Source organism: Micropterus dolomieu, linkage group LG16 (assembly GCF_021292245.1).
Source record: "Micropterus dolomieu isolate WLL.071019.BEF.003 ecotype Adirondacks linkage group LG16, ASM2129224v1, whole genome shotgun sequence".
Classification (NCBI taxonomy): domain Eukaryota; kingdom Metazoa; phylum Chordata; class Actinopteri; order Centrarchiformes; family Centrarchidae; genus Micropterus; species Micropterus dolomieu.
In genome coordinates this window covers 21,602,885-21,623,928 of record NC_060165.1, presented here as the reverse complement: position 1 = coordinate 21,623,928, position 21,044 = coordinate 21,602,885, and the positions used below count along the sequence as shown (strand labels likewise).

At 41.0% G+C, this 21,044-nt stretch overlaps 1 protein-coding gene across 16 annotated transcripts in view; it reads right to left on the bottom strand.

The window, feature by feature from the left end:
• Window positions 1–6,608: 6,608 nt before the first annotated feature.
• Window positions 6,609–21,044, bottom strand: part of celf2 (cugbp, Elav-like family member 2) — a 492,311-nt gene continuing 477,875 nt past the window's right edge. For 14 of the 16 annotated variants that reach the window (XM_046072690.1, XM_046072689.1, XM_046072691.1 and 11 more), the window contains 5 exons: window positions 17,665–17,793; window positions 13,648–13,827; window positions 12,158–12,301; window positions 8,700–8,872; window positions 6,609–6,691 (listed from right to left, as the gene is read on the bottom strand). In XM_046072690.1, the coding sequence (XP_045928646.1) occupies window positions 8,745–8,872; window positions 12,158–12,301; window positions 13,648–13,827; window positions 17,665–17,793 (581 nt within the window). In that variant the 3' untranslated portion in view covers window positions 6,609–6,691; window positions 8,700–8,744. The remainder of the gene's footprint in view (window positions 6,692–8,699; window positions 8,873–12,157; window positions 12,302–13,647; window positions 13,828–17,664; window positions 17,794–21,044) is intronic. The other 2 variants (XM_046072681.1, XM_046072684.1) reach the window with 1 other exon arrangement.

Below are 21,044 nucleotides of genomic sequence, written 5' to 3'. Positions count from 1 at the left end.
TCTTATGGACTTAAAATGGTCAAAATGAACGAAATGAAGTGCCGCCAGTGGCAAAGACAGCCTTCAAACATGCACATTTGTCAAATCTATTTCGAATCTTGTGTCTGACTATATAGACCTTACCTTGAATCTCAGAGCATCATGGATAACAGCTGATGAAGACACTCACCTTTTCCAGTAGGACCACCAAATCTAGCATGTAGCCCCACACATCCCCTTTCCTTTCTGGCTGCTTTCAAATTCATAAAAGTGATTTTATGAGGGGGAATAAAACCCAAAGAGCAAAACCAGAAGAGATAAACATCTATGAAAAAATAAAACTCTTGAGCTGCAGACATATTCTTGAATTACAGGCCACATGTTGACAATAATAGAGGCGTAATATTATCTATCCATGGGTAGGATTCCTCAGACTGAGGGCAGTTTATTGTATGCCTTGCCTGAACCTCACAATCAATATTTAATAACAGAGTTGGTGGACCGGTGCAGTGATGAAAGGAAAAGAATGCCATAATGTGCCAGACAGCACATAATGTACAGCTATGTGGATATTTGATGTATGAAGTTTTAAAGACAAAAAATTTAGAGCACTGCACGTTGCAGCTTTGGTTTAAAGAGCTGGTTTAAAGTGAGGGAGTCTGCAGATTTTCGTTGAACGTCTGTCTGTTTTTATGTTCTCAAAAAGCAGCCAGTATTGTCCAGTTCTTCCCATTTTAATTTTTTAGCAGTGCAAACACTTTTGAGGAATTCTTCAAGTACCACTTTTTATTCAAACACATGTCAAAACCCTCTTTGATATCCGTGAATGAAAGGTGAAAACTTTGACCTTTGACTTCTCTTTCCTCTCTGTCTACTGGGGATGCAGTTGTGACGGTGAGACAGTACGGGGTGTGGATTGGACACAGAGTGGACATACAGTGGACAGGCCTCGCCCAGGACAGCGGACAGTACAGGGAGGAGGACAGCATGGGCCAAAGCCCTGATGAGGGAACACTCACAGGGGCCAATCGCTGTTCCCCGATCAGATTCAACCCTCCTATTGAAAGCATTAGCCAATTCCAGCGTGAGTTTAGCTTTTATCACAACAGCAGTGAGAGCCGAGTGAACGTTTTGCATTTCTCAGCTGCACGAAAACGAGTAAACTGGCTTTGTAAATCAATCAGAGTGATAAAAGTTTGGGAAATACACTCATTTGCTTTCTTGCTGAGTGTAAGATAAGTAAATAGATGCAACTCTCATACCTGTACAATTTATACGAAGCTAGAGCCGGTTAGCTTAGCTTACCATAAAGACTGGAAACGGGGGGAAACAGCCAGCCTGACTCTGTCCAAAGGTAACAAAATCTGCCTGCCTGTACCTCTGAGCTCAATGGTTAGCAAGTTTGCTGGCTCTGTGAGTTTTTTCCCCAATAATGTACTATTCTAAGAACAAAATGCCACGAGTAAACAGAGAACACAGGAAGCAGCTTGCGCCCAGCTGGCTAGTCTGTTATTTACGGTTAGCTCACCAGCTACGATATGCTAGTGACTAGCCCTACCTCACCAAGCTTTAACAAATTTTGCTGTATTGCTTTCTGGTATGACCAGGCCTAAAATCTCAGTAGGGACGCAAATAAGCGTATTTCCCAAAATGTCCAACTATTCCTTTAAGCTAAGAAACAAAAATGCTTTCATCTTTTCTACCCCCAGCTAATGCGTTTCTTACTTTTTACCGGTAAAATTTTGATCAAGATTCAATATGGAGTCAGCAGGATCCCGGTATTTCTCGACTGTCACGCGGCAACTTGGGCTACACAGTAATATACATACAAACACTTCTATGTATATTTACTATGTTTAGTGAGAACAGCATAGTGAGTTGTCACTGGGGATGGAGTCAACTTTACTATGTGGAAAAAACAAATATGTGAACACGTGGGAGGGAAAAGATAGAATGAGAGAGACTATGAAAGAAAGAGATAGAGAAAACGAGAGAATGGCAGGGAGAGGTCGTGAAACAGTACAACATCAGACAGGCACTGGAACATAACAACACAGAGAGAGACAAGTATTAGGAAAAATGGTTTAATATAGGAGACAGAAGCAAAAAACTGCATCACACAAGAACATACGTTTACAAAAATAATCCTGACTGCTTCAGCTACACAGTTAGTTCACAGAGAAGGACAGAGAAACCGGAAAAATCTAAACAGCTAAAAGCAAAAATTTCTAATTAGTTGATCTCTTTATTAAACTAATACATTAATCCACTGAAGGTGACTAAATATTTCTATTCCTTCTTTTTCTATAATTGTCTTATCGTGTAGACGGCACAATACAGAAGTCAAATGAAACTTACCGCTGTTGTATAGACAAACTTGCTAGAACTATTTAAAAAGCAAAAATGAAAGATCTGACACTCACCTACCCTCTGTTTTTGTAAAAACAAAGAAAGAACGAAAGTAAGAAGGAAAGGTAGAAAGAAAGAACAACACTCAAGTGAGGAAAAAGAAGTGAAAGAAATAAAGCCAAAGATCTTCTAGAAAATCTTATATCAAAAGCCAACTTTCTTGATGCCAGCTAGAAATCATACTCGGGGACCAGTCAGGGTCAGGCCACACCACCAGGCCAGACAGCTTTTTTTCTAAGATTTTTTTGTTGTATCCTTTAATCTCCAGTATAAAAAATTCCACTGGTACAAAATGCATAAGTACAATCAGTTGTAGAAATAGGAAAGCCTGCATTTTTTGTACTTTTTAAATCCCATCCAGTGACAGATTTCGAAGTGTTGTCAAACAAACATACATCACGCTTACAGGATCCACTGAAATGCATTGACTTTGGCTTCTCTCAAGACAGAAACTACTGAAAACCTTTTTGAGAATTAAAAATAAACGGGGGGAAAAAAAAATTGGATAATTTCTACAGACAACAAGCTCTTTTTTTTTACGGCACGGAAAGAGAGAACACACAAAACATTTTTCCTCCAAAAACTTGACATAAGCCATAATGCAAAGAAACGACAAGTTCAAAAAATTTTTTTTTCCTTTCAGATTTCATTGTTTGATAAATAGCACTTAAGATAATTAAGAAAGAAGGAAAACAGAGAAGTGAACAGTGACAAGATAGAAAGATTACAACGAGCATCGGCGATGACAGCCCCTGAGGTGAGCCGCTCGACAGAAACTCTGACTCTACGGCCCTCTTGTGCTTCGACATTGAAACAAAGACAGGATGCTTCACACTAGACTGTGCAACGTCAGGCTGCGTGCAACTCCGTGAGATTTGGCAATTCACAACATAGTTTTTTGGACAGTTAAAATGTCTCAAATTGCACAGACAGCCGTGTAAAGTGGCGTGCTGCGAGTGGACTTGAACAGCACGGATTACGCAGCCTCCACACTTAACGAATAAAAGTTATGTGAATTGTGCGAGAGTGAAGTAACGGTGACACAAGTGCAATCGTAGTTCTCGGATGCAAAGATTTTGACACCGCAGACGTGAAACCTGCACACGCGCTGGTCAGAAGACTGGTCCATTAACACTGATTGGACTGGGACTCCTCCTGTCCAGCTTTCATACAGGTAGTTATGGCTGTTTGTGGCACTGCTCATGTACTGCATTTAGGAAGAAGTCTGCTTTCCTCCCTCCGTGAGATCAGATAGTTTGGTATTGGGTTTGGTCTTCGAGAGGATAATGAAAGCTGTATTGCCTTCATCTCGGCTGTGGCTGTTGTTTTGCCTGTGCGGACCCGCGGACGTGACCCTTCCTCTCTAACCAACAAGCGCTTTATTTCCCCTGTCGCTATTCCAATAAGACGTCTCTCCACATAGCGCTGTTTCTAATAACCCCGGTTAGCTTGGGAGACAACAACCAGACGGAGAGCGGCATCCTTCAAACGGGCGTCTCGTTTTCTCTCTGCTGCGGGGACAGACGGCCATTTCAGCCTCTCTGCTCTGGCCGATCGGACGAAATGGCGGAAGAGCTAAACCCAGACCTTGACAAGTGGGAGGTTAACTGTACAGAAAAGTGACCTTAGACTTGGCACACGTTACTGACTGACTGACAACATCTTCTATTCTTATAATACTAGCACAACGCTCCCTGGTTAAGGCGACTGGTGAGCTTCTGTAGAAAATAATGCTGCCTTTTTTTTTTTTTGCAGAGCGTAAACTAGGCTTTCAGGGAGGGGTATCGGGGGCAATTGAATAGACTGACAACACTGTGCCATGTAAACGGCTTGACTATGAGAATGTCAATAACACACTTTGGCATCTAAACATGATTTTGGCCCATTACACCACAGGACTCACATATGGAGAAGTCTTACAACCACTTAAAAGAACGTCAAAGGATAAGTTCAGCGGCAAAATCAAACAAGTAAAAACTTGCTCCGGACCGTCCCGCCTCTCTCTTTTGACACTCCGACGGCGGCATGTGCTTTTCCCTCAAAAGATCGGGGCTCGTTTTTGAATGAGCGGGTCTTGCCCTGCGCTTACATCATGAAAGCAAGCAAGCTCGCATGAGGTGATACACAAAAGTAATGATCCTCGCCGTCTGAGACAAACTGCGCCGGCTACAACTCAGAAATGTTTTGAACCCAACAAAAGGGATAAGAGGATTTGGAGAAATAAGGCTTCGCGTATGACTCTCACCTCAATTTTCGGCTGAGGAGCGGAACAGTGTGCGAGAAAACAATCAAAACAATACTTACTGAAGCCTGATGTCTGTGTTTGTGTGCGAGATACTAATAGAGAGAGAACAGCAGTGCAAAGATTTGTGGTAAGGCTTTGATGAATAAAACGGCTGTACAATGGCTAAAAATATCAGTGTGTGATTCTTGTGCGAGCGTGTGTTTTTAAAGTGTGTGTGTGCACGCTGGCGGGCGGTAGCTGTTGCTGTAGAGGCTTTCACACTCAGGGGCTCTCATGCACAACAAGAAAGTAAACTGTGAGGTCTGCACGAGAATGTGTCTGTGTGTGTGTGTGTCCGTGTGTGCGTGTATATAGATATATATATATATATATGACACATGGGCACTTGTTTTTTTTTTTTGTTTTTTTTTTGTTTTTTACATCTTTACAAAGAAAAAAAGCAAACATGACATTTTCAGGCAACAAGACCACAGAATAGCAAGTTAACAAACTCTTTTTTAAATCTATATTTTAAATATGAGGGATCCATACAAAACACTTATAATAAAATACCCATGTTATCAAATAATTTCACAAGAAATACACTGACGCGCTAGGCAGGAAGTACCTTCAGAATTTGGCACTAAACTCCACTGATCTTGTCTTTTTTCATTATAAGACATTTTGCTGAACAACAAAACACATCTAAATATTGTTTCCCACGAGAGAAATAAAATAATAATGACATTGATGCTTCACAAGCTGACATTATATATATATAGATATATTTATATTTATATATATTTTTAGGAATTTTATATAGCTAATTAACCAACAAGAAATTTAGCAAATAGGGACTCCTTAAAAAAAGAAAACAAAGAAAAAAACCCAACAAAGTAACTATTATAGTAATATGAAAGGCTTTGTCTATTGTTCAAGTAAACTGATTTTTTAGTCTTCTCTTGAAAAACATGAGACATTTAAGACCGTTAGACTTGTGATGAAACCACAACTAAACTCACGCACCGACGTTAACGCAGGTTACAGGTATCTTAGTATTTTTTTTCCTCTATACATTTAAACAGTAGAAAATATAGGTCATTTCATCATGTGCATTTAAACCACGGATTGTCTATCTGTGAGTCAGTTCAGCAAAAGGTGACACAAGTAGGTAGCATTTCTCCCACCCGAACAGGGCAAATGTCTTTTTTATTTTTACCTTTAAACTACTCTAGAAAAAAGTGGTTCTATATATAGACTTTGAATGAGAAACAGAGCCACTTAAAATGGCCTTATCAAAAAACTTTACACTGCCTGAAAAATGTAAAAACCATTGGAGAGCTCTGAGAGAGTCTAATATTGATCAGACAGTTTTTACTCAAAACTGTTTGGAAGTAGTCTTATTTCTCAGAGAAACTGGCGCGGACTGCTTCTGGCCCGCGCTCTGTTTTTTACCGGCGCCAGAAGCAAGATGACGCGCCAATTCCTGTGGTGAACTTTCAAGTTTACTTTAAATGAAGAAGAAAAGAAAAGGAAAGAAGAAGAAGAAACAAAAAAAATGCAAGAAAACATACTGAATGGAAATCACTTTGCCACAGGTTGTTGTTTTTTTTTCTCCAAAAAAGAACATTTGTTTTCCATAAAAATCTCAGTCTTTTTTGTTTTTCATATGAATGCAGCTTTATCTCTTTTTCACATTGATTCATTTTCTCACCCACCCCTCCCGTATCGCCTCTTTCCCCTTCCTGAAACCCTTCCAGAAAACAGATCCAAATGAGGTCACATGCAAAAAAACACAAAAACAAAGGAGGGGAAAAATCATAAAAATCAAAGTCCAAAAAAGCTAAAAGTTCAAAGTTCAAAAGGTCATTAGGAGGAGGCGGAGGAGGAGGAGAACCAGGTTATGATCAGGTGAGCTCGGAAAAGACATCAGAAAAAACAATGACGGGGGAAGAGGAGGACGATGACACTTTTTTTGGTGGGGGATTTTTTTTGTTTTTGTTTAAAGTTTTTTTTTTTGGGACGCCACGGAGACATGCTAGGCAAACGATGAGCTAACAGGCATGGAGATGGGTTGTTCTAAAAGGGGGAAAGAAAAAACAGGGGAGAGGAGAGAGTTACACACAGAGAGCCAGAGCACCACACCACTACAGCATTTTTGTAAAATCAGGAGAAACAACAACAACAAACAACAACAAACAAACAACAACAACAACAACAACAACAACAACAATGCAAACCGGCAGAACAGCAACACCACTCACTGATTTCATTGGCAATTTTTTTGCTTTGATTTTGTTGTTTTTTTAAAATGATATAATGTTATAGGTCTATATTAACAGGCAACAACACACACGCGCGCGCAAACACACACACACACACACACACACACACACACACACATACACAAAAAACAGAGAGCACCCAAAGCGTTATCCATCAGATCCCAGATGGATGTTGTCATTTGGGAGAAAATAGTCATATTTTTTGGAGGGGGACAGAGGTGGGGGGGGGGGCCTTATCATCTTTCTTTGTTTTAATCTTTGGGAGGGTGGGGGGCTACAAACAAACAAAAAACGGAAACACTTAAAACAAAAAAAATTAAATAAGTAAAGACGCGAGGAAAAAGGTAGAAATACGACAAGTGAAGAAGTAGTCCCACTACGGATGGAGAGAGGGAGAGAGTGGTGGATTGATGGATGAATGCATGAACAGCCCAGAAAAATGTGTGTGAATGAATAAATGACACAGGGAGGGCGGAGGAGGGGGGGGGGTGCAGTTCAAATGGCGGCGAAGTGTGTTGTGATTGTGGTTTCTGCACTGAAAAAACATGAAAAACACCGGAGAACCCAATTCCACGAGACTTCTCCACAAGGGTCTACTTTAATGATGCTGTATACTTTATAGGAGTCCAATAACTTAACGATAGGCAATAAATAAAATCCTTTTTTTTTCATCTGAGGCAGTAAAAATGTTGTATAAAAATAGAACTGCTTTTTTTACAAATAAAATTTACAGGCCTGTGGCTTTCTGTACTTTGAATTATTTTTTTTTAAATCTTTCAACAAACATCAAGTATTTTCAGTTACCACCATAACCCATAAACTCCTTTATTATTAGAATTATTATTAGAGCCTTCATCAAATTCTGGATGTTATTTTTTTTAAATGTTCTACGTGCTGTAATATCCCTTTCACAACAAAGACCAATGTGATCTGACCCAGAAAAGTAGTTACTAATTATTTTTTTTTCATCTTCTGAGAAATAAAAAACTGTTTTTTATTTTCACATAAATAATAAGACGTAGCTGGAGTGTGTGTGCGTGTGTTTTTTTTCCTTCTTGTGGTGGTGGACTGTAACTGTACGGCAGGCTGACGTCGCCACTGACTATAATGTAAAGAGGCCACTAACGTTTTGCAGCCTTTGCTCCCGGGTTGCCAGCAGGCATAGAGGGGTTTTTGAGAAGCAGCGGCGGCCTGCAACCAACACCGCGGAGGTCAAAGGTCGAATGTGCATATCTGCATGCGCGTCAAAAAAAAATGAACCCATCGCCAGGCCTCAGGTTCACAACGAGAGAGAGAGAGGAAAAAAAATGTAAAAATCATCATGGCTCCTTTGTCTTTACCTCGGTTCTGACTGTAACTAGTCCTCAAAAATATATAAATAATCACTGAGAGAGGAAAAAAAATCAAATAACTTTTAAACAAACTCTTTAAAAAAGCTACCCAAGATAGCTATTTCCTTCCATTGTTAAAAAAAAAAGAAATTGCACAAAGTAATGGCGGTAATGGAAGCGTTCATGTGTGTAAAAAAAAAAAAAAAAAAAAAATTGTAATAAATAATACTTGAAAGCTAACATAAAAATCTTCAAAAAAAGCAAGAAAAAAAAAAACGAAAAATAAAACAAAACAAGGCGTGTGTGTCTCCCTCAGGGTGGTTGTAGGTCGTCTCCCCCTCCCTCCCACATCCCTCCCTTCAACCCCCCCCACCCACCCCCCAGTCCCTGTGTAGAGAGGTCGTGGCTCGGTTTGCTGTTGTATGTTTTTTTTTTTTTTGTTCATTTTCATTTTTTCGTGGGGGGACTTACCCTAGCAGTGCTAACATGGGGAGCAGATAGACCCTAGTGCTAAGATCAGTACGGTTTGCTGTCGTTCTTGGAGCGCTTCAGCTGCACCTTCAGCCGCTTCATGCCAATCTGGAAGCCGTTCATGGCCTGGATGGCTGCCTGTGCCGACACTGGATTGTCGTAGCTGACGAAGCCTGCGGGGTGACACCAGAGAAAAGTAGATAGTTGGTGAAGAGAAAGAGATGGATTTAGAAGAATGTGACTACATGGCATACTTTTTCCACTTGGCATTAAACTTGTAGCATGGGAGCTGGAGTGTCTGATACTACCAACTGGTCTGTTATCCTTTAAGCATCAGCCCAAGCCCCATTTGCGGCGTTCTCACTTTGTACTGTATGCCGCTCTGTGATTCAGAGTAACATACAATTTGTGCCCGGAGCAAAATTAACTTAAAAATCCTTTATCTTGCCAGTCTAACAGACTCTGCTGTTATTTGCTGGATGTAGAATAAAAATGTTATGTTTTGATTGTATGTGACAAATTCATGCATTAATGTACAATGTGCTCAGATCACAAATCCGCCTTTCTCCTACCCTGAGTCAGCAATTTTCTTTCGTTGCTAGTATTTGCCTCATGGACCTGGTATTAAACTAAAAGGTAAAACAGCAAGTAGAAACAGGGTCAGGAATGTTAAAACTACTAATGTGTATAATGTGTAATAAGTAGGGGGTGGTGATGGAGCAGTGGGATAAGACACATGCCTTTGGTGTGAGAGACCCAGGGTTTAATTCCCCACAGTGACCATCCACCAGTGTGTCCCTGAGCAAGACACTTAACCCCTAGTTGCTCCAGAGGCGTGCGACCTCTGACATATATAGCAATTGTAAGTCGCTTTGGATAAAAGCATCAGCTAAATGTGATGTAATGTGTTAGTTAGCAAGCAAAGCTAACCAGCATAGCCGTGCTAATGATCCATAATAAATTCCACTTTCTTTCACTCTTAGAAAAGACTAAGGTCATGAACATGTTCTATTTGGCCGAGTCGGAGGTCTGGAGACGGACTGGTGAACCTGAGCTGGATAAACAGCAGAAAACGCATGAATGGATGGCATAATTAAACCATGATTGAGATAATTATTATTATTATTGAGTTGTGACAGCATTTCTTAAAAGACCACATCTGCCATGATCCTCACTGTTCCCTGTCTAACATTAAGAATTTTCATTGAAATGTTTTCCAGCCTTTTCTCTTTGTTTTGTGCCATAAAGCAGTGCAGCAGATTTCCCTCCACATCTGTCGCACCATATAAAACACAGGCGGAGACCAACAGTCGCCTACTTAAAGAACCTTGTTTATTTACAGCAACTATACTGTCTCAAAATTAAGGTGTAATAAAAAATTGATGTAAAAAAATACTAAGCGACGCACCCTCACCATGTTCCTGTGTCTCCAGATCTGATTTATCTGTATTACATTTACATCTACATTAAAATAAAATACACCCCTGGTACACAATAAGAAAAGATTAAACTTTAATGACTCCTGGAGGGGAACTGGGTTGTTGCTTCAACAAAAATAATTAAAGAATAAAGCCAAGTAAAATGGAATATACATAATAGTAAAACAAATTGGGGGGGGGGGTGCGTGTAGTGACACTTCCGATGTGAAGCTTCATGAGTCTGTGAAATAAGGGCAGTAAAATCGTGAGACAAATACTATGGAGTCTTAAAAAGAAGACAAAAAACCCTGTAAAACCACAGGATCCACTCCAAAAATGTTACACCAACATTTTGACCAGAACTTGACAAAGGCCACTGTTGGTCAGAATACATCAAAATAAAGATTTTGGAGCAGACAGTGAGTTTATATTGTGTTTTATTTTTTTGGCTGTCTCTCTGCAAGCCATGTTTGTGCACACTTCACTTGCTCCCGTAATATCTGCAACCTCTAAAACTGACAGTAAACTCCTCGTCTCGCTTGTCTCACATCCATCCTCGCAATCCATTTTCTGACAAGTATCACTGCTGTCTGTTTGTGTGCTCTTCCCTCTCAGATCCATGCTTGATTTGTTTCCTTTTCCCTTAGCTGCTACACGAGGAATGGAGATGCATTATATTTAGGTTTTGTTGTCAACATGAACAAATGCTATGCAAATGAAAACCTACAGTACCCTTGAAAGTATTTGAAGCTTTTTTCGTGCTACTTTGTTTACATGCCAATCATCTACAATGTTAATACCAGATAGGACGGAGTCACTTGCTGTCCCAGTTCAGGGGTGGATCCCTTTTAAGTCAGGCCAACAAGGCTTGTCCCATTTTAACGGCTTCCATAAATGTGGCTGAGTGATATAATTGCCTGAATATGGAGGACACAACCGGTGTGTCCTTCGCAGCCCTCAATATCTCACAACCCATTTTGCGTCTGTCGTTTGTTTCCTGGAGGATTCAAATGATCCTTGTCACCTCGTCAAGTCTGGAAATATCACAGGGAATTGCAGGAAAATTGTTATTTGGATTTGAGTGGTCATCAATCACAGGTAGTGGGACTTTTCAGTAAAGCTTTATTTGACGGGTTCTGTAATTAACTAATAAATTGTGTAATTTGGTACAAATTTATGAGAAGATGGAGACAATGGTGTGAGACATTAATGTGAGTTTAGCTGTACTGAGTTTATACTGAGGAGTTATTGATTTCCAGAGGGATTCACTGCAATTGCAAGAACTCATTTAAACACAAGGAAATATTCATGTGTTATTGGAATATTCATTCATGCCTGTGACCAAATTTGACATGTGTGCAGCTGTGACCTGGCGTGCACTGACCAAAAGTAGCTCTGCTGGCAATTAATTGGAATTGAACAGCATCTCAAATTTGAATTAGTGACGAATGATGTTGTCTTGAGGAACCTTCTTAAGAATTTAGACACACATCTGTGAAACAAAGTGTTTTACACAACAGAATAGGCCACTGATAGATGTTAAAAAAGTAAGCCACACAAAAAACTAGCTTTGCTCTTGTTATCTGCCTTGACATGGTTAGTCTACCACTGGCTATTTGAGGAAAACTTCTCAGGGGTAGACTTTATAAGTTGATGAGGAGAGCCTGAATTCTTAATTTTTTTGGGCAGGACAGTCTCTTTTCATGTTCATGTCATGTAGGATTCCCAGACAGACTTTGGTTGATGTGAGGGATCCATACTTGTTTGCCTTTTCAGGCACTTCGGAATAGTTTTGTACCAATATCTGAGTTTTCCAGTTGTAATGACTTCAATGTTGAGGTGAATGCTCTTAACAAGCCGTAAACTGGTTGTTAACAATAATTCCACAATGACAGGAACATGGCATTCAACTCAGCCTATCCTTCAGAGTATCCAGCCCCTAAAGTGGGACACCGCTAGTAAAAAGAAGAGATAACAGCAGGCATTTGTGTGTGATTCCCTTTTTGGGAGCACAAACCGACGCCCGTGCTGTTGCCGTACCGAAGCACTTGCTAAGGTTCGTCTGTTTGTCGATGAAGACTTTGGCAGAGACCACGTTTCCGAAAGGCATGAACATCTGGAGTATGTCCTGGTCTCCAAACTCCTGGGGCAGGTGGTAGATGAACAGGTTGGCACCTTCGGGACCTGGCGGGACGAGATGCAGAGCAGGTATAAGGTCAGAGTGGTTTTTCATTAAGCAAAACTGCAGGAGAGGGAGGGAGCGCTGCATTGTGGCAACTGGTGCTGTTGTGCTGTCGTCATAGGAACACAGCTGAAGCACACTGCTTAGCACAATATCGCATGACCTTGAGTTTATTATTGCTTTTAAACAACATTCTGCAATTGTATTGGACATTAAACAAAGATGAGAGCTTTTGGCTTTCGACTAACAAAAGAAGTTCCCTGTTCCCTTGCTTTTGATTAATTCATTCTCTCAGCGGCATGTTGTTTCTCTTAAGAGAGGTCACAGGTCGGCTCTCGTCTACCACACATCCCTATAATCCTACTAGGTCCGATCTCTCAGAATTATTAAATATGCTCTCCACTGATAAATGAAGCTGGGAGGGAGCCTGATATTTGTCTCATCTTTGTCTCCCCGTGATTTTGAACTCCTGGATGGATTGTTAAAGAAAGAAAGCATCTTTACAAATGGATCGTTGGACGCAGAGATGAAAAGCGTACAAACAGTATGTGGCTTAATTCATACTAGACATTTCATCATCTGGTTTGTTATGCAACGACGCTGATATGTAGGCTGATCAATTTTACATCTTCTCTTCCACTAGATAAGACAATTAACTGTGCAAACATCAACACAACATTCATACCAACTGTAAATTCTACATTTTGTGCTACTAAAGTAATGTCAGGTTTCTTCAAAATAAGACTCAACTTAATTGTAAATTGGTAAATGTGTAGTTAATTTTATACCTGAACGGCTTTGGTATTTACATTTACTCATTTGTATGTTTGGAAAACAAATGTCGGTCTTTTAATGTGGAGGTTATACTGATTTAAAGTATGCGTATGAGGTAGAGTTAATATTAATATTTTCAGAAAGAATAAAATACAAGAAAAAAATCAACAATACACAAATTTCACAATTAGCAGATCATTTGTGTGTTTTATCATTTCCTTTTACTAGAAGCATTGTCTGTGCTGTACACAGTATTACTTACTTTTTGAGGTCCTGCTCCATTTTTATACATAAGTATTGTATAAATACTCATATTCACAACTACACTCACTGTCTACGGGACGCACTTGAAAGGATTAATTAATGACATTTTACCTCGATATTGCACTACAATGAATTAACATTTCAGGTATCAGACGCGATTTTAAATCTCATTTTGTTTGTCTATTTGCAGTTCTACAGAGAAAATCCCGTTGGAAACACTGAATGCATGTTTTTGAAAAACTAAACAGTCTGAAACTGAAGGCCCATTGAGCAGCAGTGATGTACAGGCAGATGGCCCCAGGCTACTGACCCTCTTTCTGGCTGCCAGCAGCCCCTTGCTGCTGAAGCAGGGACTGGCTGTAGAGGGTGGGCAGCGCTGCGGCGGCATACTGCTGGATCCCTGAGTAAGCCTGCGTCAGCGCGTCCATGGTGCCTGCCGTCCCGTTGGTAAGCCCTGCGCCGCCCAGGCCTCCATTTAGAGCCGCCATACCTGAGAGCATTTGAGCAACTTTACATAAAACCCAACAATAAAGAAAGAAGAGTGCACTTACTCATTAGCGCTCCCACTGAGGTTGTGTTTTTACCACACATACACACACATACAACTGTTATCAGACGTCACACACACACACACACACACAGACAGTTCACACAGACTACACACGTGTCACGTCACACACAAAAGACACATCAATACTTTGTTTATGCACGAAACACGACAGCTAACAGGTCAGAACACAGGACACACAAAGTATCAGTTCAAACACAATAAAATGCAGTATGAGCGTAGCTGATGACAGCCAGAGCTGCACACAGGTGTACTCAAAAATCAGAAGCACACAGCGATGCTTACACACACAAAAAAACACCAGAATGATCATGTGAAGGAACACTTTGTAACCCACTGACAGGGACATGGATAGTAATGCAGGGGTCACCTAAAGGGGCACATTTTCCCTGTTGGCCCCCATTCAATCATTTAAATAGTCCTGTTAGAGCTTTTGTGCATCTTCATTAGCAGGAGGCTTCTTTTACTCCATTAGTGACAGCACTGCTCACTACTAAAAGTGGTTTAAAACAAGGTTTAAAATCTACAATTGATGTCCAGGACCTAAGGAAAATACGCAATCCATTAGCATTTCATGGTATTGTAGTATGCTGCGTTTCTGGAGAAAGAACGATTCTAAAAGGGACTAATCGTGATGACATCTCTGGTTCTACGGCATCAGTTTTGAATATTTTTTTCTTTTATTGTCTATTGTGAGGCCCTCACATTGAAGACCCACGCCTACAAACATCTCTAAAGCTTACAAACACGTTGCATTGATAAAAAGACTCTTGGCTCTAGCTTCATACTTGATGGACAGATATGAAAGTGGTCTCAGTCTACTCATCAAACTTCTGTTATATTAAACCGAGCGCTGTTTTCAGATACAAAGTATAATATTGTATTTGTTCACATCTCTTGCTTTTCTGTTTCCTTTGTTAGTCTGCCATTTTATCCATTTAATGTTAGTTTTTTTCCGTTTTAATGCCTTATGTAAAGAACTTTGTTTCGTATTGCCTTCCACAAATGAAATCCTTGGTGGTGCTTTATTTACATAAAAAATAATCCCAAATATAAACGTGGTCAGTACAGGACATGCAGGTAGCTGTTTTAAGACACCCTTATAAAATGACGAAGAAAGATATTAAAATATTTATTCGTTTCCACATAATTTGTATTTGTATTGATGTGTGAAATCCCATAATGGTTTGTTAAGTATGAGCTCTAAGCATGGAGAATTATCTTACTATACATTCAGAACAGCGAAGTCAAATATCAACAGCGAGGTGTGATTTCATGTGGTTTTCCAGCCTGTGACGTCTCACTTTAGGGGCGAAGACAAGCACGTGGAAAGGGGTGTGTGGGGAGGGGGGTGAGGGCATCAGGTTTAAAAAGTGAAGGAACGCAGCAGTAACACTCATTAGTTGCTTGTAACAGCTTAATATCACGGCGGAGGGCAACTTGTCTGAGGGGGTCTGACATTGGCTCGGCGTCCTGTCGCCTCACCGTCAGACACAGAGAAATAAATTATCACCGCAGAGCTCTGGATTATAGGTCACTCATTTATTCAGGAATAATTGCACTGGTGACCTTTGCAATTCAATTAAGGCCTAGATGTGTTTAAATGAGGGCGGATGGTGGTGGTGGTGGGTAGGAATGAGGAGGGGGTACAACGAGGAGCAAAGGGGTAGCCGGGACGAAATAGGATGCAAAACCAAAGCGACTCCTGTGCGTGTGTGTGTACATGTCTGTGTTTCTGTACCTGTGTGCTCTCAAGTAGACGCGTATATGATTTACACAGCGGATACAGCTACTCCAGCCGAGGAGCGGTAAAGGTCAGAGGAGAATAATGTGGTGGAAGAGGCCGGTAGTACAGGATCTCTGCTGTAATAACAGCGCCGATTAAGATCCCAGCCTCGTCTCCCCAGAGGTCACAGGCAGGACACACGCCGCACAGCTCTGCAAACGCTGGTCGATCACACAGGCTGTGCAGTTGATGCTAACGCAGTGGCCCTACAAATGCTTTTTATCACAAAAACGACCACTATATTGCAGTTTCATATTTTATTGGCATGCAAAAGGTAAATTTTTGGCTTGATAATGTGTAATTTATATTTTTTGGCATTAAAAAAAGCAAAATTTGTCTTTTTTTCATGAAAATGGTCAAATTTAGTTTTCTTGGCATTAAAATTGTCAATTTGTCTTTGGGTTAAGCATTAAGACTGTCACATTTAATTTTTTTGGCATGTAAGTGGCCAGGCGTGGTACTTTTTGGGAAGGAAAATTGTCAAATTTTGTATCTTTTGTCAAAAAAATGTACATATTTTGTATGTAAATTGACAGATTTGTGTTGTCTTGCATTAAAAGTTGTCAAATTTTGTAATTTGGCATGTAAATAATCAAATTATGCAGTTTTGGCATAAAATTGAAAACACTTTTTTGCTGAAACATGCCATTTTTGGCAGGAGAATTATAAAATTTTGTCATGAAAAGGTTCAAATTCAGAATGACATGAAAGTTGTACACAATAGTAACTGTCTACAAAATGTTCTTTTTTGCCACCCTCTACATTACATTGATTAATTTAGCTGCCGCTTTTTATCCAAAGACTTACAAATGTCAGAGGTCGCACGCCTCTGCAGCAACTAGGGGTTAAGTGTCTTGCTCAGGGACACATTGGTGGATGTGTCACAGTGGGTATTTAACCCGGGTCTCTCACACCAAAGGCATGTAGTGTGTCCACTGCCCCATCACCACCCACCCTCTAATGTTCAAACCCCTTGTAGAGATGACAGAAAACACAACAATGACACAGCAAAACAACAACAACAATATGAAACAACTACAACATGGTCCCACACACAGACAGTCACGTGAGGTGACAGCAGCACGCCAGCTCTGCCGGGATGGCACAGCAGCACTCTTACAGCAAGCATAACCCAGGACACAACCAGGAAGCGGATGGAGAGATGGAGGAATGGGTGGATGAATGCATGAAATATCTGCGGCCAAATGAATTAATGAGGTAGCCGTCGTTGAGAGAGTGAGGACAATTTAAGTTTAAGTGAAGCTGAGACACAGAGAGACAACAGGAAGAACCAAACTCCAAAGTGTAGTAGGTTGGTTTGTAGTTTGTTCAAAAATACACATTCAAATGAATATATTTAAAAATATTATCTATTATCTTATCTATTATGTTTTCTCCTTTTTTATCATAAATTTTTCTGCCTTTCTCTTATTTAATGTTTTTTGCAAAATATGAACTTTTATGTCTTAAATAAACGATAAATAAATTATAAATAAATAAAATTTGATAGATGAGTGCCCAATTTCATCCTAAAAATTACTACGTATGTAAACTGTGCAGTTTAGTGTATAAAATATATTTCCATGTAGACTATGATACAATTCTGTACAGCCATTGAGATTAGAGTTGGACAACTGCATGGGTTTTTTCATACACTCAAGTGTGTTTTTATTTTTAGTACAAACTCTGTTTTACAAGTTTCAATATAATGTAATGAGTTTTAGTGATTCTTTTCTTTAAATTTGTCAACTTTAAAGATTAAATATGAAAAATTGTCTGTTTTAGTAAAAGAAATTGGACTTCAAAAACCCATTTCAGTCAAACTCTAATGATCACCGTGTTGGGTAGCTGTAACACGGCGTCTCTCTGCATCGACTAACAGATTGTGGTAGTGATGTTGCCGTTGGGTGTGGATGGTCGGAAGTGGAGGTGTAGGTGAAGGTGGAGTGGCTGATGGCATGGTGAATACTCACTGTTGATGCTACCTGCTAGTGCATTAATGTTGTTCAGGCCCACAGTTGCGCCTGCCAGGCCCTGCAGGGTGCCCAGAGAGGTCAGAGAGTTCATGGCGCCGGCGTTGGAGCTGGCTGTTGTGCCCGCAGCTGCGGGAAAAAAAGAAGAGAGAGGGAAGGGGAGGAGGGAAGGAAGGTAAAGGAAGGTAAGGAGGGTGGATTGGTGAGGGGAAGATGAATAGAGTGAAAAGAGGAAGGAGGGATAAGGACAGAGGTGAGGAGGGAAAATAGGAGACAAAGAAACAGACTTGTCATACGAGCATTTAACTAATCTCAAGTTTCCTTGTGCAGAGGTGAAGGCTTTCTTATTAAATACATGAGTTTATACTGAAGGTGCCACGTGTACAATTTAACATCAGCAAATTGTCATCATTTTGAAAAATGCACAGTAAAAAACTGAATGAGAAGACTGGCAGCCTGCCCCTACATTCCTACAGCTACGAAGGATGCTTTATAAGTTGGCAGGATATTGGACTTCAAAAGATTTTAATAGAAATTGGTGGAAAGTTGATTCATGATTACGTTCTGTTGGAGATAAAGCTACCTTTTGCTAGTACTCCTCACTCTGAAAAAGCGAGACAAAAGGTTTGTAGTTCACACCAATTTCAGCCTGAAGAGATTTTCAACTGTTTTGAATGGTACAGTGGTAAGGTAATGTTCAATATCCATAAATCTGTGGTCATGAATTTGACTAAAACATTTTGTCAAAATTGAAACAAAGCACTATAGCAATCATCACGATTAGGGCCTATGTGTTTTTTGATGCAGATCCGAATCCAGGTGCAGGTTAAATTTGATTGTGAAATTTGATTTTCCGTTATTAAAATACATACCGTGCACTCTTTTAATATTTTCTAGTTCCTAAGATGTGTCTGGTTAGATTTGTTAGGAGATTTGCAGGAAGTGGGTAGTTCCACAAGAGCTAAAGCTTTCTGATGACAAAGAGTAACGTTGGTAGGTTGAAGGAGAAATCACTTCACCATATGTTCACCATTTAAGTAGAGCCAACTTGAATGGACATAACTAGAAATTTCTCCCTGACAAGAAGCACTGGAGTTCAAGGGATTTTTTTGATTTCATTCTTTTATTTATCTATAGTGTGTCTCCGCAGATTCTCTGGTATGCTGATGTTTAAAAATATGACAAGTAGCACCTTTAATTAATCTAACAAGTTTCGCCACCTTGACCCTACATATAAAAACCCCAATGTACATGAACGATGAAAACACATCTACGGTTTACAAGAAAAGAGCTACACAGTTTGTTTTGGACCAGGTGAGATTCACAAAAGCAGGCACATTGGAAGATTGCTACATTCAAGGTGATGCTGTAATTGCATTCAAAAAGCAGACATATGTACAGAAAGGCAAGAGCACAACCAGAAGAGACTTTTTACGCTTGCAAATAATGTTTCAGAAATGTTTATGATTGTAAAATTTTTGGAAGTCTTTCTTTTTTTTCCAGGTATATTTAAATTACTTTTCCCTGAGCACAGTTGGTTTTCAATCTGTTGGTCATGTTGTCACTGACACCAAAACACACTATTCAACACAGTAGACACAAACCCACACACACACACACATACACCTGGACACACACCGATGTGAAATGTGTGCCATACATGAACTGCTATGTCAGTGGTGGTGGTGGTGGTGGGTGAGATGGCAGGAAGTATGGTGCACAAAGCTCACAACCTCGCTCTGCTTTTAGACAAGAAAAATTATTTAATCTATTAATTTACCCTTGATCTCATCAAAGCGATGCCAACAAAGCAGGACTGCCGCTGAATATGTTAAGAAATGGTGTGATAAAGGGAGCATTATGTCGGCACATGGTGCAAAACAGAAACGCTGGCCTGTCTCCATGCAGAACTGTCTATATTTATCAAACTGGTGTGACGTTTTCAGTTTCATTGACACATGCAGTATAGCACCACACATTCACACTGAGCAGCTCCACCTGAGTACTATTCAAGGTTGGACTGACATTCAGAGTCAGTCAGAGAGAAAGAGAGAGAGAGAGGCTGGATTAAGAGAGAGGAGGTGAAAATTATGGAGAGAATTAGAGTAAGAGAGACAAGACAAGAGCGGGCATTCACGCCAGTGTGAACCGGCTCGATGGAGACAGGAAGTGGGATGGAAGCGGCGCAAGTGTTAAGGTGGGGGGGGCTTTTCATATTCATGCTCTGTTGGGAGTGCGCTCCAAAAGAGACAGCAAAACCATGGCTGCTGGAGCGAGGACGAGCCGACATGAAAGGGGAGAATGATGGAGCAGAAACAGGGAGCTTGTCAAAAGGAGGGCAGCAGCAAAAGACGAGGGCAACGAGAAGGAACACATGGAGAGGAGAGGAGAGGAGGAGGGGAGGAGGTGGAGAGAAGGAGGCAGTGTGGGGAAAAAAAGGAAGAAGAGAATCTGAAGGTGGCGATATTTAACCCGAGCTGAGTTCAGACATCAACCTGGTTGTTTTTAACCCCCCAGTCATGAGCAGAGACAAAACACCAACACATTCAGATGCAAACAAACCCCGTCCGCCGGGAAGCAACAAATCTACTGTCCTGATGCTTCTACATGGCTCTCTAGAGCTGGCGAGGTTAGGCACAAACAAAGAAATCACTAAAAACAGAACACAAAAACACACGGATCTGTACCTGACGGAAACATTTAAGCACGGCAACACACATACATGCACACGCGCACACATATACAGTGCGTGTTTCACGGGATGGCATTGTTGTTGGGCCACATGGTGAGGAAGTCAAGGTGTTCAAAGACAGGAGGACACAGGTAGGCAGTGCATCAACAACACAGCATGGTTTCTCTATTGAGATGAAGGTCTGAATAGCGGAGACGGTGGATACACACACCATGGGTGCCGGAAAGAAGGTCAACAACACTGACGAAGATCTGAACAATGAAGATGGTCATGTTTCGGCAACGATGATTGGTTGATGGTTTCAGTGATGGCGGTGAAGTGCCGGGATCATGGGGCGACAACATTGGTAATGGTAACGGTGCAGAGCGGAGGACGTAGGCAGGCGTTGGCCCCCCCCGGCGTCGGACCCCCCAACCTGAGTGGCTACGGTGTTACCTGGGCTGGCCAACGCTCCCAGGGAGGCGGCGTTGGAGGACAGGGGGTTTGCGGTGGAGGGACTGGCTGAGTTTTGGGCCGCCGCCGCCGCCGCTGCTAAAGTGGCCAGGTTCTGCAACTGCAGAGCACTCATACCTGGAGAGAGGAGCCAGAGAGGGTGGTGTCAAACCTGGGGAGCGAGGCTGAGGCGTGGCTAGGTCGCCTGGCTGGACCGGGACAGTGTACCAGAGGACAGTCCTGAACACGATTTAGC